The following is a 17286-nucleotide window of genomic DNA, read 5'->3' on the forward strand; positions in this document are numbered from 1 at the left end:
CGTTTATATTTAAATGAACAAAAAATTAAAAAATTGTCAAGTCTATGGACGAGTTATTAATGTGCACGCGTCGATTTAATTGTTATTTCGCAGTGTATCCCCCTACTGGACGCATCAGGAACAACAGGGGCGTAAAACTGTCAGGGGCGCAAAACTGCCAGGGGCGTATATCTGCCGGCTCCAGGTCTGCAGCCTCCCCATATAGACATTACGGGGGGAACATGAATTTACAAAAGTGCATGGATGAAGCATTCATAATAATATTCCATTAAAAATTTGATTTGTTCATTTTGATTTCATGGTGACCTAAACATGTTTCCCTCATTTCTGAGGAATGTGTGTGGAGGATGTGACAAGTGTGATCAGATAGCCTCGGGCTCACCCTGTGCCGTCAGCTATCATTAGCTGTCACACGTACGTAACGGAAAATGTGACGAAAGGCACAGCTTAACTCTGTAGATTTAGTGCTTTCATTCTGTATCCATGATTTAGTTCCGTGGACATCTTTCAAGGGAGGAAGCTGTCGGTTAGCATTGCCATTCATCTTAATGGCACTTGCCTAGGACAATCCCTTACCCCACCGGTAGTATGGCAGCTCATGGGTGCTCCGTTCTGCTGTCAGTTTTTTTTTTTTTTTGGAGACAATCACCTGAACCTCAGATGTGTTAAGTAGAAAAAGTCACTATTCATGAGGTATTAAGAAGAAACCCAATCCCTCCACTAGCAGCTCTTCTGATCTGTGACGTCAAAGGCAGCAGATAGGGACAAATATAAATCCATTTCATGCCTTTAGAGCCCTTCAAATAAGTTAGGAAAGGTGGCATCTACTGTAATTAATCAATAAAAATTAGGAATATATATGTTTGTGAGGTTCTTATCAGTCCGAACATGGTGCTGCTTTTGAATGGCCGTCAAATGAGAAAGATGCTTTTTGGAGCCAGATGGCATCTACCAGCAGGAGCTAACAGGCCAAACCTTGACCTCTTGGAAATTTCATGTTAGTTAGTAAAATGGATTGAACCTGCCCCATTGCAAGTTTCTTCTCATTCTTAAAGCTTTAGACTCCCCATTAAAAGCTTGAATATATTCCATTTTAAAGTTATGCATTAGATAAGGTTGATGTCACAAATTTAGACTTTCCTATGGAAGGCTACATATTGTAGAGTCAGTATATCTATATATTTGCTATATTTTGCATAGCTGTGTTTCCTGATACAGTAGTAGTGGAAACTTAAAGCAGTGTCCTGAAGAAATTAATACTTTTATTGACAAAGGATGCATTAAATTGATCAAAAGTGACAGTAAAGACATGTGTAATGTTACAAAAGGCTTCTATGTCAAATAAATGCTGTTCTTTTGAACTTTCTATTCAACAAAGAGTCCTAAAAAAATGTATCATGGTTTCCACAAAAATATGAAGCTGCACAATGGTTTTCAATATTTGTAACAATAATAAATGTTTCTTGAGCAGCAAATCAGTAGCTTGGATGCCAGCCGAACTTAGCCCCGCCCACAACATTTGAGGTCGGGAAGTTCATATTCTGACTAGAATCTGAGTATGATGACGTCAGGCTAGCAAATCAGCATTAGAATGATTTCTGAAGAATCATGTGACACTGAAGACTGAAGTAATGATGCTGAAATAGAAAACAATATTTTAACAGTCATTTTAAATTGTAGGAATGTTTCACAATATTATTGTTTTTACTGTATTTATGATTGAATAAATGCAGCCCTCGTGAGCATAAGAGACTTCTTTCAAAAACAAACAAACAAAAACAAACTTACTGACCCAATCTTTTCAATGGTAGTGTAAATTAATGGAAATGGTTAGAAATATTCCCTTGCATATAGATTTTAACCTAAAATGTTGATGTTGAACAAGAAAAAAAATTGTATTTGCCATTTACCTTCATACCAGTTTTTATATTAACATTTAATTGGCATGGAATCCAAGCACAGGGATTTTTTACAGGTAGTTTTATTACTGTAAAGAGATGGGATAATACTGATTCTGCTGTGAAATATTGATTTGACAAGCGTGAGGGGCTGAAGCAGGTTATTAGCACAGGCGGCATCAGAGGAGGCTGTCAACCAGATATCATTGCTAAACTAAGGTCATGAAAATGCATGCATACATATTCAGTTTATTGTAATGTGCTTGCATCATCTTCATTTACATAGCCCACTTTTGCAAGGCAAATGTTGTGCTGAAATGGGCAACAATGGTTTCCTAGTGAACATGCTTAGATTCAGCCCAGCACTTTTATTTAACACTGCTCAACCAGCATGTCTGTTGAAAAACAGTATGTGACAGGACTGTAGTTAACACCACATCCTAATAACAGAGGTGCACTTCACAGCTTTGTCAATGGACTCATTTTCCTGACAATACACAGACAAAGTCTGCTCTATATTTGATGTTGCTGTATGCATACTTGCATGCATTAAAGGTTTTTCCAGCACAGAGGGTGATTAGTATGGAAGCTTGTTTCCGCCACTGAATGAAAAATAAAAAAGGTAATTGTGACTTTTTATCTCACAATTCTGACTTTTTTTCCTCACAATTGCGAGTTTACATCTCACAATTCTGACTTTATTTTTCAGAATTGCTTGATATAAAGTCAGAATTGCTTGATATAAAGTCAGAATTGCTTGATATAAAGTCAGAATTGCGAGATATAAAGTCAGAATTGCGTGATATAAAATCGCAATTGCGTGTTATAAAGTCAGAATTGCGAGATATAAAGTCAGAATTGCGAGATATAAAGTCAGAATTGCGAGATATAAAGTCAGAATTGCGAGATATAAAGTCGAAATTGCGTGTTGTAAAGTCAGAATTGTGAAATATAAACTATTCTGAGGGGGAATTTTTCCCCCTTAGAATTGGCCTGATAACTCGCAATTGCGAGTTTATATCTCACAATTCTGAGAAAAGATGTCAGAATTTCGAGATATAAACTCGCAATTATGTGTTAAGTCAGAATTGCGAGATGTAAACTCGCAATTGTGAGAAAAAAAGTCAGAATTGTGAGATAAAAAGTCGCAATTCTGTGTTTTTTTCTCGCAATTGCGACTTTATTTCTCATAATTGCGACTTTATATCTCGCAATTGCGACTTTATTTCTCAGAATTGCGACTTTATATCTCGCAATTGCGACTTTATTTCTCACAATTCTGACTTCATATCTCGCAATTGCGACTTTATTTCTCACAATTCTGACTTCATATCTCGCAATTGCGACTTTATTTCTCACAATTCTGACTTCATATCTCGCAATTGTGAGATAAAAAGTCGCAATTATTATATATATATTTTTTTATTCAGTGGCGGAAACAAGCTTCCATAGATTAGTGACCATGTCTTGAAACACTTAGTGTTTAGGGAGTTTTAGGGGAATTATTTTGAATAATATCAAGTTTTTTAGAGGTCAAATAAACTTTTCATTCTGGAAGTTGCATTTAGACTGTGACACCATAAGCTTTGACAGGATGTTTGTACCGTATCTATGTATGCATACATCACACCCATAAACACCACAGACGCTGACATTTAAATAGCATAGGCAGACTTCCTGCTTTTCAGAGAAGAGTATGCACTTCCGCTGAAGGATAAAGTATTTCATTGCACATCTTGTATCACTCGCAATAAGCGCACCCACTCTAGTGCCGCGTACACAAAAGAAGCGTTGCGTTCTCTGCCACCCCTACTAGAAGATCATAACACGCTGCGGTAAGCTAGGATGCTGGAAAGACATTTGTGTAGGATCTTCTTCATTGTTGGGCTGTAGAAAACATGTTTGAAAATGTACACTGTTTGAAGTTAAGATCTCAGAGGTGTGCGTTAGCAAATTTGCAGATATTGTTTTGGAAAATGCATATCTGGCAGATATGGTGTATTTATGGGTGGGATTGGAAGTAATACTTATAGTATTAAAGTGACAGTAAAGACTTAATTGTTACCAACAAAAAAACTTTTTCAAATAAATGCTGTTCTCATGAACTTTATATCCATCAAAGAATACTGAAAAAAAAGTGTTCCATGGTTTTCACAAAAAGATTAAGCAGCATTACCATTGACTGAGCTAATATGACATTTCTTTGTGTGCCGAATCAGGATATTAAAATTATTTCTGAAGGATCATGTGGCACTGTAGACTGAAGAAACAGCTGCTGGAAATTCAGCTTTGCCATAACAGGAATACATTACATTTGAAAAAAATATTGAAATTCAAAAGAGTAATTCTAAATTGTTGTAATATATATATATATATATTTTTTTTTTTTACAATATTACAGTTTTTACTGAATTTGTGATTAAATAAATGCAGCCTTGGTGAGCGTAAGAGGTGTCTTTCTTTTGAACAGTAGTTTTTAGAATGTTGATAACATGTTGAGAATTATGAAAAATATATTACAGATCAGATACTTACTGTAGAAGATTGTTATACTTCACCCACAATTGTGGATTAACTTGACACAGCTGTGGCATCAGTAGGCAGTGGCCATTCAGATTGTTAATGCGTTCCTACGAAACTTGTTGATATGAACACAAACTGTTGTTGTATGTCATTTGAATCTATATGTAGTGAAAATAAGTGTTATGTAATTGCTTTATGTGTGTTCAAGTGTTGTATGTTACTACATTGAAAAGGGAAGTGGATTCACCCTCAGAGAATCAGTTCATTTTATGCTTCCATCCCCCATCTCTCTTTCTTCTCTCTGGCATTTTGTAACCTACTTGGTGTTTTATGTCTCTCTTTAGCGGAGCTCGATACAGAACATGCCCAGAAAGTCCTGGAGATGGAGCATGCGCAGCAGGTCAAGCTAAAGGAGCGACAGAAGTACTTTGAAGAGGCATTTCAGCAAGACATGGAGCAGTACCTCTCCACAGGATACCTCCAGATCACGGATAGGAGAGGTCAGTTACCTATTTTATAAGGACCACTTCTGCACATATTTGTTCAAATGCTTGAAATTGATTTGTTTATGCTGCCAACAACACTTTTACTATTCATATTTACTCTCCTCATGTAGTGCAATGTGCATTTAGTGGGACAGTGAGCAATGGTTTAGCAGTCAAAATGCAATGTTCTCTTTTGCATAGTAACCTTCAGAAAATAGCAGCAAAATAGTTTGAATCACAGCTGCTCTATATGATGTGCTGCTCCCGGCTCTGTCCTTCCCTTTATGAATTTTTAAACATACTGTTACTGTGTGTTAAATGGGAGGTTAAAGAGCTTATGCAAGGATGTTGATGGTCTTCTCTTTCCTCTCTCCTGCCTTAAATGCTGCCCTGATGTGTGAGGTATGCTTTCCCATGCATCCCCCGTTCTTCAGGACATCTTCTTTTTCCCAGCCTCTTCCATCCATGTCAATATATGAATTATATTGTGAAAATTGCTTGTATGTTCCTGAACTAAATCTGCTGTTCTGTAGGTTTTAAAGCGATCAGCTGGTTTGGTGTTAGGATTCACAAAGTTGAAGTAATTGTGGTTTGTTTTCTTTCGTCTTCTGGGGCAGATCCAATAGGCAGTATGTCCTCAATGGAGGTGAATGTTGATCTGTTGGAACAAATGGATCTCACAGATGTGTCCGACCATGAGGCTCTCGATGTCTTCCTCAGCTCCGTAGGTGAAGAGAGCAGCGCTCTCTCTCCTGACACAGGTCGGTTGTGCTGTTAATGTAATACACTCTTAAATGATGATGTTTTGAAAACAACACAACACAGTGCGTGTTTCTTAACGCACTTTTGTGTCTAGATAAGGACAACACATTTTGTGTTACTTTTAAGTCAACCAATGTGTTATTCCTCTTTACATGGAAAGTATGTTGAAATCTTTAAATCTATTATAGTTAGACAATTTGTCAAATAGGTTATTTTTGATCCATTTAAAACAAATATTGTATGCAATAAAACATGTAGTTTATATAGAATTTATTAACCCTGCATTTACATAAATCAAATTTCAAAAATAGGCAAAATTAAAAAAAAAGTGAACAATTAAATTAAAGTAATTTAATCATTAACAATGCTGTTTGATTGAAAGTGTTCTTGAATAGTTAACGGTTAATTAAGTTTGTACTTTGAATTAAAAAAAGATTTATTTGACAGCATCTTAAACATTAATCATTTTTATTTACATATTTGTTCGAGTGCATAACATACATTACAAGTATGAAGGTCGGTGAGATGAAGCCTCTCGTGTATCTGCCTGTCACCGTCAATAACTGCCACAGGTGCTTTAGGGACTTACCATTCAAAGCTGTAAGGGGGCAAATAGAGGCACATTTGTTATTTATACACACAACGAATATACCAAGCTAATGTTAGCTAGAATGCCAAGAAAAACTTAAGGGTAAGATATAATGTTAACTTCTTGGGTCATTTTGCACAGTACGTGGCACTGTGAGCTCAGTTCATTTGTGACAGAGAGAGATGATGCGGTAAACGGCACAGTGAAATTCCCTCATGTGAATCAGGGCATGGCTACAGCATGTCACTGATTAATTAGAAGCTATTCCACTCACAATAAATCTAACAAAGGAAACCATAAAGCTTGTTAAAATGAGTCCCCACCACCGAAAGTGTGCAGCGTTGGCTGTCATAAGGTAGTTTGTGACTTCAGAAACACCAGTGATTTCAAACTGCGTTTTTGAGACTGTCTTTGGTTCACCGCAGTTATAAGGAGAAAAATGCTCAGCAATGGTGATGACTTATGAATTTGCACATGGTTAGTCTTATCTCTAAATATTATTTTTAGTAGTTTTATAAGAACAACAAACATAAACAAACATACCCCCCTCCCCCCAAAAAACAGACAACATTACAAATGACATAAGTGCTTAAATAAAGTACAAAGGAGAAAGATAAATCACGTAAAGAGGGGCATCGAAATCAAAATCATAGTAACAGATGTGTTAAAATCTCTAAGTTCTGCTATCATGTAAATGTTGGAGAAAGGGACCCCAGACATTGGGAAAATTAATACGAGACTTTGCTTCAATAAACCCTCTTTTTTCAAGGTTTAAGACAGACCATCTCAGTAAGCCTCTCTGAAAACATGAAACATGGGGGAACAGTGGCTTTCCAATCCCTTATTATAATTCTCTTGGCCACAACCATTCCCAGCATTAATGCCAGCGGCAACAAAATATGGTAAAGAGGAAACAGTGTCTGAATAGCCAAAGATGGCCAGTTCCATTTCAGGAGAGAAAGTTTGATCATATACCGCCGAAGACCAATAAAAAATATCTTGCTAGTAACTCTAGAGTTTCAGGCAGAACCAAAAAGAATGAGATAAAGTTCCCTCTGCACCCTGACATCGGTCACAAATTGGAGACACAGCTGGGTAGAAGTTTGGATTTAGAATAGTGCACAGGGCCTGAATTTCGTTTTGGAAAATGGGGGGGGAAATCCCCCCTTAGATGATTCTCATGGGGGGATTTTTTTTTGTTTGAGGGGGAGAAAGGGGGGGGGGGGGGGGAGAATGTAATAATAACAAAATTATTACATTTATCTTGCCTAAATGTTTGCGCTCATTGCATTTTTACAATGGGGTTGTAAATTTACACAACACAAGCTTGATTTAAATTGTTTAACTAAATTGAAAAAAGTAGCACAAATAAATACAATAGAATAAAGATACGAATAAAGACAATTAAACAGAAAAGTTTTTCAATGGGTCTAACACTAGTATTCATATACAGAAAATAAAGTAATCAAATGGAAAATAACACTGGGTAGTATTTTAGTCCTGAATAAATTAAATACATAGGCTATTAATCCTGATTCCTTTAACTTAAAGCTATCTTTTGTTGATTTTTTAATGGTAGATTTAAAGGGTTAGTTCACCCCAAAATGAAAATTCTGTCAGTAATTACTCACCCTCATGTTGTTCCAACCCCGTAAGACTTTCGTTTATCTTCAGAACACAGATTAAGATATTTTTGATTAAATCTGACAGCTGGATCACTCTTCCATAGGCTTCTTAAGGGATCGAAACTGGCCGGCCCAAAAGTTATGAAAGACATCGTTAAAATAGTCCAAGTGACTACAGTGGCTCAACCTTAAGTTTATCAAGCGACGAGAATACTTTTTGTGCGCAAAAAACAAACAAAAATAACGACTTTATTCAACTATTCATTTCCTTCTCTGTTGGCCTCGAGATTTCACGTAGTGAAACTGCGCAAAGCTTCTGTGTTGCATGTCACACGCATCACACACATGACCAGCGTCGGCCAATAGTGAGCCTGCGTGTGACGCAGAACCGTCGCGCAGTTCCACTACGTGAAATCTCACGGCCCATAGAGAAGGAAATGATTAGTTGAATAAAGTCGTTATTTTTGTTTGTTTTTTTGCGCACAAAAAGTATTCTCGTCGCTTGATAAACTTAAGATTGAGCCACTGTAGTCACTCGGACTATTTTAACGATGTCTTTAACTTTTCTCGGCCGGCCAGTTTCGATCCCTTAAGAAGCCTATGGAGGAGTGATCCAGCTCTCAGATTTAATCAAAATATCTTAATTTGTGTTCCGAAGATGAACGAAAGTCTTACGGGGTTGGAGCAACATGAGGGTGAGTCAATAATGACATAATTTTCATTTTGGGGTGAACTAACCCTTTAAGGCTCTTTATCGCAGCCATAAAGTTAAGCTTATATATGTCTTTTGGATCTGAGGAAATAACCAATTGTAAATAAGTAAAATGATCCCGAATAATTTTAAAAGGGAGGGACAGGAAAATGACTGCCAAGAGGAACAAAGATGTTTTTATTCCAGTTAATTGAATACCTGGAAAAAGAACCAAAATGGTTTATTAAATCCATTAAAGGGGGTAAATAATTAATGGCGTCTTTTAAAGTAACACTATGTAGTTTTTCAACCTTCATAATATATTTCCAAGACCCTTGTGATGGTACATCGACTTAAAATAAGTTAAATGACACGTCTGCCATAGCCTGACGTGGTCTGTATCGGCTTTACGGCATACGTCACTTCCCCCACCACTTCCTCAAATTGTCTGTGGCCATTGCAGACATCCCAAGTCTCCCGGGAGTCTCCTGCGTCTCCCTGATGCCCGCAAATTAGTTCAGATCTGCCGGAATCTAGAGCGCGCATGGGAGACAGAACATACTGCGCGCATAACATACATAGCGCGAGCACGGCAGAGAGAGAGAGAGCGAGAGACCTTGCGAGTGTGCCTCACGAAAGCTAGTCAACCCGCCACCAGCCGCACCCCCCCCCCCTACCTCCCTGAAATTACTTCTTGCAGGTTGGGATGTCTGCCATTGTTGATTCCAAAGCCGGTGCTGGATAAACAGCGAGCGTGCGCGTGCGACAGTCGGCTGCGGAAGGCTAAATTATTTACGACAGCAGTAATGGACAATTCTGCTTCCAACCTGTAGGGCGACCGCTGAGGAAAAATCACATGGTGTTGCTTTAAGAATAAAAGCATATCATCCGCATTTAAAGAAAGTCTGGTCTCTACAGACCCAATTGTAATGCCACTAATAGAAGAATGGTGCTGAATACTTATAGCCAGTGGCTCCAGAGCCAGATTAAATAATAAGGGACTAAGGTAACAGCCCTGTCTTGTCCCACGATAAAGAGGGACATAGTCCCTGGTAAGTATTGCAGATTTTGGGTTTGCATAAAGCATCTCAATATATGTACGAAATTTTTTACCAAACTTATCTAGCACTGAATATAGATATCACCACTTGATCTGATCGAAGGCCTTCTCTGCATCAAGTGAAGTAATGGCTGCCCCAGACCGCTGAGAGCCTACACTATACATAACATTTAACAGGGGTTGAACATTTGAAAAATAAAATCTACCCAAAATAAAACCAGTCTGATCATGATGAATTAATGAAGCAATGTGTTTGCTCAGACTGATGGCCAAGACTTTGGCAACAATCTTCTGGTCTCAATTAAGCAAGCTCAATGGTAGCTGGAAGGATCTGTCATGCCTTTCTTTTTTCAATTATAAACAAATGTCCGCCGCGTTTTAGAATTAGGGAACAACTTATTTTTAAAAGAATGATTTATCATTCTAAGCAATAGTGGGGCAATTATGTCTGCATGAGCTTTATAGAATTCAATACAGAACCGATCAGGCCCTGAGGCCTTACTGTTTGAAAAGGACTTGATAGCCTTCAAAATTTCATCCAAACTGAACTCTTTATCCAGCTTCTCTCTGGCAGCCTAAGCTTTGGAATGTCAATAGTATCAAGAAAGTCAGTAATATCTGAGTCAGGCACATTACATTTTGAAGTGAAAAGATACTTATATAATTCTTGAAAGCAGGCATTAATTTCCTTTGGCTTAGTTAACAGCACAGCAGACCTAGATTTAATTTGAAATCAAGCCGGTATTATGCCTCTAATATGCCGCTATTAGCCGGTATGCCCAGTTGCACATGGTTTGTCTGAAAGCATATTAAAAACACCACATAGACATATAAACATTAAACACTTGATTTTCAACGCAGGGGGACTTTAAGTACATCAACAAAGTAAAAATACTTTCCACCACTACCCTGTATATGTGTAAAATCCTCCTTGACCATCTACAAGTGATCACAAAAGACATTTCTGTTAGGACCACTATCGTCAAATACGATTGACAATTAGCATACACTTTGGATTGGCGGTATGGTTCTGTTCTGGGCGAGAACTCCCTGCGCATCCATGCAGCCTAGCATAGATAAGAGCAGGGAGAGCAGCAATAACCCCCCTTAGGGTAAACAGAACAGAACCAACATGACTGTATACAGATATCATTAATTCAAGATTTTAAAGTACAACATAATTCGAGAATTTATTCTGATTCAAGGGGAATCAGAATACCAAATCCTGACTAAACGAGGGGAGGAGCTAGGGATGGAGGAGAGTAATTGTCTCCTGAGAAATGTGATAGCTGCTGATAATACCGAAGGAGCTTATATATGGATGCTGTGATAGGCGTCGTATTCCTATAGGTAGACGGGGATCAGCTGCGAGTCAGCTGATGCGAGCTTGACTAACGTGACCTGCCAGAGCTAACCCTACACTTGATTTTTGAAAGCCTCTTAATTCCAAATACAGCCATTTTTCTTTCCTCCATGCAGATATCCACCTATGATGACTTGCTCATGAGAAGAATAACAGCTCACGAAGTTACACAAAGCAGCAGTGTGATTGGATGATAATAACACATATTGTGTTGGACACATGTGCATTTTTTCTTTTTTTGTTGTTTAAACACATTTAACACAAAATGACACAACATGTTAAAATAGTCCGAAAATGTGTTAGGAAATAACATTGTTTTTGAGAGTGTACTTTAATACAGTAATTAATAATTGTATTTATGTTTTTTAAATACAGTTATTTACATGGGTAAAACAGGACAGTGGTTATGCAGAGCTGTGTTGTTTGTGCAGGTATATAAACAGAGAATGTAGTAAAATGTTCTAAGAATAATATATAGGAATTTAAGAATAATATAAAGTATTTATTGCATTCAAAGTCCAGAAAAGATCCAAAAATCTTATAAAGATGCCGTAAAACGAATCCATATGAATCTTTTACCAAGCCGTGAATAAATATGATCACTTTATATGATTAACAGATTGTGTATCATAAACAATGAGCGAAACACATAAATAGTATGATCACATATGGGAAACCTGAAAGCTAGTGCGTGCACCTTCAGAACCTTTTTGAATCTTTAAAGTTTTGGTTACTTCCAGTGTAGGGACAGAAACCTCACAGGTTTCATTAAAAATATCTTTCAAGTTTTGTTTTGTTTTAAATTAACCAAAGTCGTATGAGTTTGGAACGACCTGAGGGAGAGTACATTTTTCTCAGGATGTGATGCATATACAATGCATGATTAGAAATACACCAAATAAATGAAATATAAAACACTAAAAACCAAAACCAGTTGTTTTAAATGATACAAGTGAATTTAAGCATCACAGCATTATAATGTACAGTATAAAACAGATATTCATTTTGAGATTGGCTAAAGATTACATTTAACAGCATTATTAATTATTAATGATGATCTTTTAAGTGAGCATTATAGAAGACAGTGAAGAAAATCTAAATCTAAAATGTGCAATTCTCTAAAATGGAAACGGAAAATATGGTAGTTTTCAGCCGGCCTCAAGTTTGACCTTATTTAAAGCCATTTTGCAAAATACTGAAGATATTCCCTCTAGATCAGAGCAGACAAAGCACATAACTATAGAATTCTGAATGAGCATGTGAACGCCGTCAGCGTTAATCACAGGTTCGCGTTTAAAGTCTGATCATTTCGACAGAGGTGAATCAATCAAAGTTAACTTTAGCTGGAAGTAACATTATTCAAGAACCGCTATAACGCCAAAACAATCTGTTACCTTAAATTATATGTTTATCTCTGTAAAGCTGCTTTGAAACAATTCATTGTTAAAAGCGCTATATAAATGAAGATGACTTGACTTGACTTGACAATGCAAAAAGAAAGTGCAGATTTTGTCTGAGTGCTGGAATGACTGTGAACACGTGAGACTTTCATGGCATGGAAGTATTCAGGGTTGTGACTGCACTTTTAGGCTAATTCATTTTCTGAAATAGATGGTGTGACATATTTTCACCTTGTTGTATCTATTCAGCAGAAGGCCCAGCTCTGGAACCTGGCTCATCCCCATCAGACATCAGCCTGAAGGTGCCCTCACACACAGAGCTGCGGCAGACCGTGTCCTCCATCTCTTCCTCCTGCACCGACACCATCAGCGGCCTGACCGAGGGTCCGGATGAAGAGGATGGCAGCGAGGAAAGCTGCAGCGGAGACTCCCCACTGGTCCAGTCGGATGAAGAGGAGGTACATGCTGACACAGCCCTCATGGCCCTCCCAGAAACAGAGCCGCTCAAAAGCTCAGACGACAGCGACACACAGGCCGCCTAGTGGCCATGCTGAAAAACGCACTCGCTCAAGTTGGTTTCTGGACATGAAAACCTGTTTTACATCAGTGCCCAGACAGAAGGAGTGCTGATGTCCAGCCAGATGTTTCTTCATGGCTTAATGCGACACTTTGAGATGAAGGTTTTGGAGCCTTGTTGAACACTGTTTTTGCTCAGCCTTGAGAGCAGCTCTTTTCAGACTGTTAGCACTGTGATTTTTGCTTCATTCTTTCCCAATACAAATAAATCAACACAATGTATGAGACAATTCTTCGTATTACCTGCTGCATCAGAATTATATAGAAATTAATAAACATTTTACAGTGTTCCTGCTAATATCACTGATGTATGTTGCATGAATTTGTAATGCAGAGCTCATTTTTGAGCCGATTGAAAGACTCTTAAATAAAATATACCTTGAAATAAGATGGGCTTCACGGACATTCTCAGTGAAGGACTGATATTTCAAATCATAGTGATCTAAAGAACATATCTTCCACCAAAGATTTCACAGTCTCCGGTATAAAAATAGCTGGGAACATTTGGACCATCTGTGGTTGCAAAAATTAACAGGCTCCCTGTACAGCAAGCTGTTGCTCTGAAACCCTGTTACCTCTGGGGAAAAACTCTGAATTTTCACGGTACCTAGAGTAAGAATGAGGGTTTAAAAGGAAGAGTAAACTCTGACTGCATGGCTTTTAAAATGTTTCCAAGAACTAGGGATGTTCTGCCATTATTAGTGCACTAACGTTCAAAAGTTTGGGGTCTGTATGATTTTTTTTTTTTAATGCTTTTAATTATAATTCTTACTACTTTTAATTTAATAATTTAAATTATGCTCGCCATGTCTGCATTTATCTAAAAATACAGTAAAAAAAAAAGTAATATTGTTAAATAATATTAGAATTTAAAGTAACTGTTTTCTATAATAAAATACCATTTATTCCTATGATGCAAAGCTGAATTTTCAGCATCATTACTCCAGTATTAAATGTCAAATGATCCTTTAGAAATAATTATAATATGCTGATCTGCTGCTCAAGTAACATTTCTTATCAATGTTGAAAGCAGTTGTGCTGCTTAATATTTTTGTGGAAACAGTGACATTTGTGGTCAGGATTCTTTGTTGAATGTAAAGTTCAAAAGAACAGCATTTATTTGAATTTTTTGTAACAATGTATAAGTCTTTACTGTCACTTTTGATTAATTTAATGTATCTTTGGTGAATAAAAGTATTAATCTCTTTTAAAAAAAATACTGACCCAAAACTTCTGAACATTAGTTCTAAATACATATTCAGATATACAACACCACATTTTATAACATTAGTCAACATGAACTACCTATAAAAATACTTTAAAAGCATTTATCTTAATGTTCATTTCAACATATACTAATGCATTATTCAATTTAAAAGTTATATCAATTAATATTATTTAATGACCTACGCTAACATGCACAATGAACAGTTGCATTATTTAAGATTTATATATATATATATATTATATAATATATTTTTGTACATGCTTTTTCCTTTTTTTTTACATTCAAGAGGAATACAGTTCAAAGGAAATATTTTAAAACATTAATAATTTAATAGCACTGTTAAATGTAACCTTCAAATTCTAAAATGAATAGACTATTCATACTGGGTATCAATGTTGTAATGCCTAAATTAGCATTTAAAATGATTAAGTTTGTGTTCTGTATATTTTCTTACACAAAATTTATAGAATAGAATAGAATAGAATATGCGGGCGGGGGGATTGGATTTTGGGCATTTTATCAGTTATTGTCCTTAACATCAAAATAGTCACTGTTTGGTCACTGTAATATCTATGCATCTCCACTAAGAACATGAGGCCAGTACATTTTTGGAAGGATTGACAAATGATTTATTTAAAACAAATATACAAACCTGAAAATTAAAAAAAAAAAAGTAACCAAAAAGCCAATCTCCACTGGACTGGAGGACTGAGTAACAGTGCATACAAATAAACAGTACAAGGATCAGGAGTATCACTGTATAAAATGGGGTGAACAAAAGAAAACAAAACATTTTAAGGCCATAAAAAGTATACAACCACATTTTGGAAACACTTCAGTTTTTTTAACCTTAAATACAAGTTTGTCATTTGGAAAGGGGTGACTACCATGTTTGATTACAGGACTTTGATACAGTCAGTGCAATGGGTAGCTAGGCCTATGACATAGTTAAGTTTTGGGTAAAAGATTTTTCCTTTCGAATAAAAAAAGTAAAGCTAAAAAACTAGGGATCACCACTATGACATACTTCTCAGTGATTTAAGCAGCACTTATTTTTTGTATGTTTTTTGTAGCAACCCTGTTAACATCTAATTTATATCGATGAAGAAACCAATGTAGAAGTAAGGCTTTTTCTTCATCTCGAGACTCTCTCATCCAAACCCCTAGAGACCCGAACTCAAAGGCTCAATTTACTAGCATATAAACATATTTGGGGCTTTTCGTTGTTGTTGGATATTAGTATTTCGCAATAATATTCTATTAAAACAAAAGAATATTTTAAGATTTGATTCTTAATGGCAGAACAGGTGGAGAACCAATTACAAATATAAAGTCAGCGGGACAAAAGTTAGTGGGATAAAAGGGAAAGTGCATTTACAATTCAAATAGTACAAACTGCCTTCTGCATTAAACGTGTTATTTGTACTCCAAAGAATTTAGTAAAAGGCCTCAAAATGTGCTTTTAAAAGTGGGGAGTCTCCAGGTGGGAATTCGCGAAGGAAATCTCTGATCGGTACTGTCAGAAACGATCACGGGCTCCTTCACATGTCAGATCTATGTCAAAGTGTCAAGCCTGTACAGTTTTTTTTTTTTTTTTTTTTTTAGCTGTAGAACCGAAATGCCAGTAACTACGATACATGTACCATCTGACGTGTCGGCTGCAATCTTACATGTTCGCTCTTGTTCCTGACAGCATTAAGACGTAATAAACATGAGCCCAAGAGACAAACAGGCGGTAAGGGTGATGGAGAAAAGTGTCACTACAGCACCAGTTAAACACAAATGATAGGAATAGTATAGGATATATTTATATCTATGTATACGCATATCTATACTCGATTTAATGCTAAAACAACCCGAAAATACTCATCTAAAAACCAATCTCAATACTAGTGCAAAAGGTTTCGTGCTTGTTGAATGAGACCCAATAGTTTATGTCAGGTGCCCTAAACAGTTGTGTATTCGCCCCCTTGTATTTGCCGCAAAACACGATGGAACATTTAACCTCCGTACATTCAATATATTGGACTAACCAGCCAGTAACTACATGTATCTGTAATACAAAAGTGCAATATAACAGCTTGTTGTATTGATATTATACACTAGGTACAAAGAGTATTGAAGAGAGTTTGTACACAAGTATTAGGAACACCTGATATAAAAGGAGACCCGCAGGAATGTCGCTGACGGTCTGTTCTGGTTAGGAGCGGCCGCTGCTCTTTAAGGAGGAGCTGGAGAGGGGGACCAGCGCCGAGCTCTTGTTCCTGGGGCTTCGTTTTGCTGGTGTCTTGCTGGGACCGACGGCTTTCTGCTTCACTCCACCCTTCTCCAATGCTCTGCCACACACTCGATTTACCAGACTGTTGATCTGCTCCTGTGCAAAAGAGTGTGGGATGATTGATGTTACACATTTACTTTGAGAAGGTAATGCAAAACAGATGTACCGGAGTAGCATATTATTCAAAGTCTGCAGTATACACCGAATATTAATTAATAATACAATGCAATGCAATATCATGTTAGAAAATATATTTTTAACATTGTTATTCATTATTATTTTTCACAAAAATGATTGTATTTTTCTCTTGCCACTGGCTGAATTTAACATGGAATGGAATGAATTAAGTGAATTTATGCATCACAACATTAGCTAATCTCAAAATGAATGTCCATTTTAATACTGAACATTATAAAGATCACATTGTGTAAAATACATTTTTATTTATTTATTTATTTTATTTTTCGATGACAGCAAAGCAATGGGCATACACTACCGCTCAAAAGTACTTTTTTAAAAAGAAATTTATTTAAATTGAGCAAAAGTGACAGTAAAGACATTAACATTGTTACAAAAGATTTATATTTCAATAAATGCTGTTTTGTTTGAACGTTCTATAAGAAATGATTCTTGAGCACCAAATCAGCATATTAAAGTGATTTCTGAAAGATCATGTGACACTGAAGACTGGAGTAATAATGCTGAATATTCAGCTTTCCATCACAGGAATGAATTTACATTTAAAAAAATATTAAAATACAAAACAGGTATTTTTATATTTCTGTTTTTTGTCCATACAATGAAAGTC

General features: G+C 36.6%; 2 protein-coding genes across 6 annotated transcripts in view; one reads left to right on the forward strand and one right to left on the reverse strand.

Moving 5' to 3' along the window:
• Window positions 1-13360, forward strand: part of dtnbp1a (dystrobrevin binding protein 1a) — a 31930-nt gene extending 18570 nt beyond the window's left edge. For 2 of the 4 annotated variants that reach the window (XM_056267730.1, XM_056267729.1), the window contains exons 8-10: window positions 4766-4921; window positions 5524-5667; window positions 12649-13360. In XM_056267730.1, coding sequence (XP_056123705.1) covers window positions 4766-4921; window positions 5524-5667; window positions 12649-12938 — 590 coding nt within the window. In that variant the 3' untranslated portion in view covers window positions 12939-13360. The remainder of the gene's footprint in view (window positions 1-4765; window positions 4922-5523; window positions 5668-12648) is intronic. The other 2 variants (XM_056267732.1, XM_056267731.1) reach the window with 2 other exon arrangements.
• A 1925-nt stretch (window positions 13361-15285) lies between these two features.
• jarid2a (jumonji, AT rich interactive domain 2a) overlaps window positions 15286-17286 on the reverse strand; it is a 41014-nt gene continuing 39013 nt past the window's right edge. For both annotated transcript variants that reach the window (XM_056267829.1, XM_056267828.1), the window contains exon 18: window positions 15286-16574. In XM_056267829.1, the coding sequence (XP_056123804.1) occupies window positions 16401-16574 (174 nt within the window). In that variant the 3' untranslated portion in view covers window positions 15286-16400. The remainder of the gene's footprint in view (window positions 16575-17286) is intronic.

The sequence above is a fragment of the Rhinichthys klamathensis genome, unplaced genomic scaffold (genome assembly GCF_029890125.1).
Source record: "Rhinichthys klamathensis goyatoka isolate OS25496 unplaced genomic scaffold, OSU_Roscu_1.1 h1tg000262l_1, whole genome shotgun sequence".
Taxonomy (NCBI): domain Eukaryota; kingdom Metazoa; phylum Chordata; class Actinopteri; order Cypriniformes; family Leuciscidae; genus Rhinichthys; species Rhinichthys klamathensis.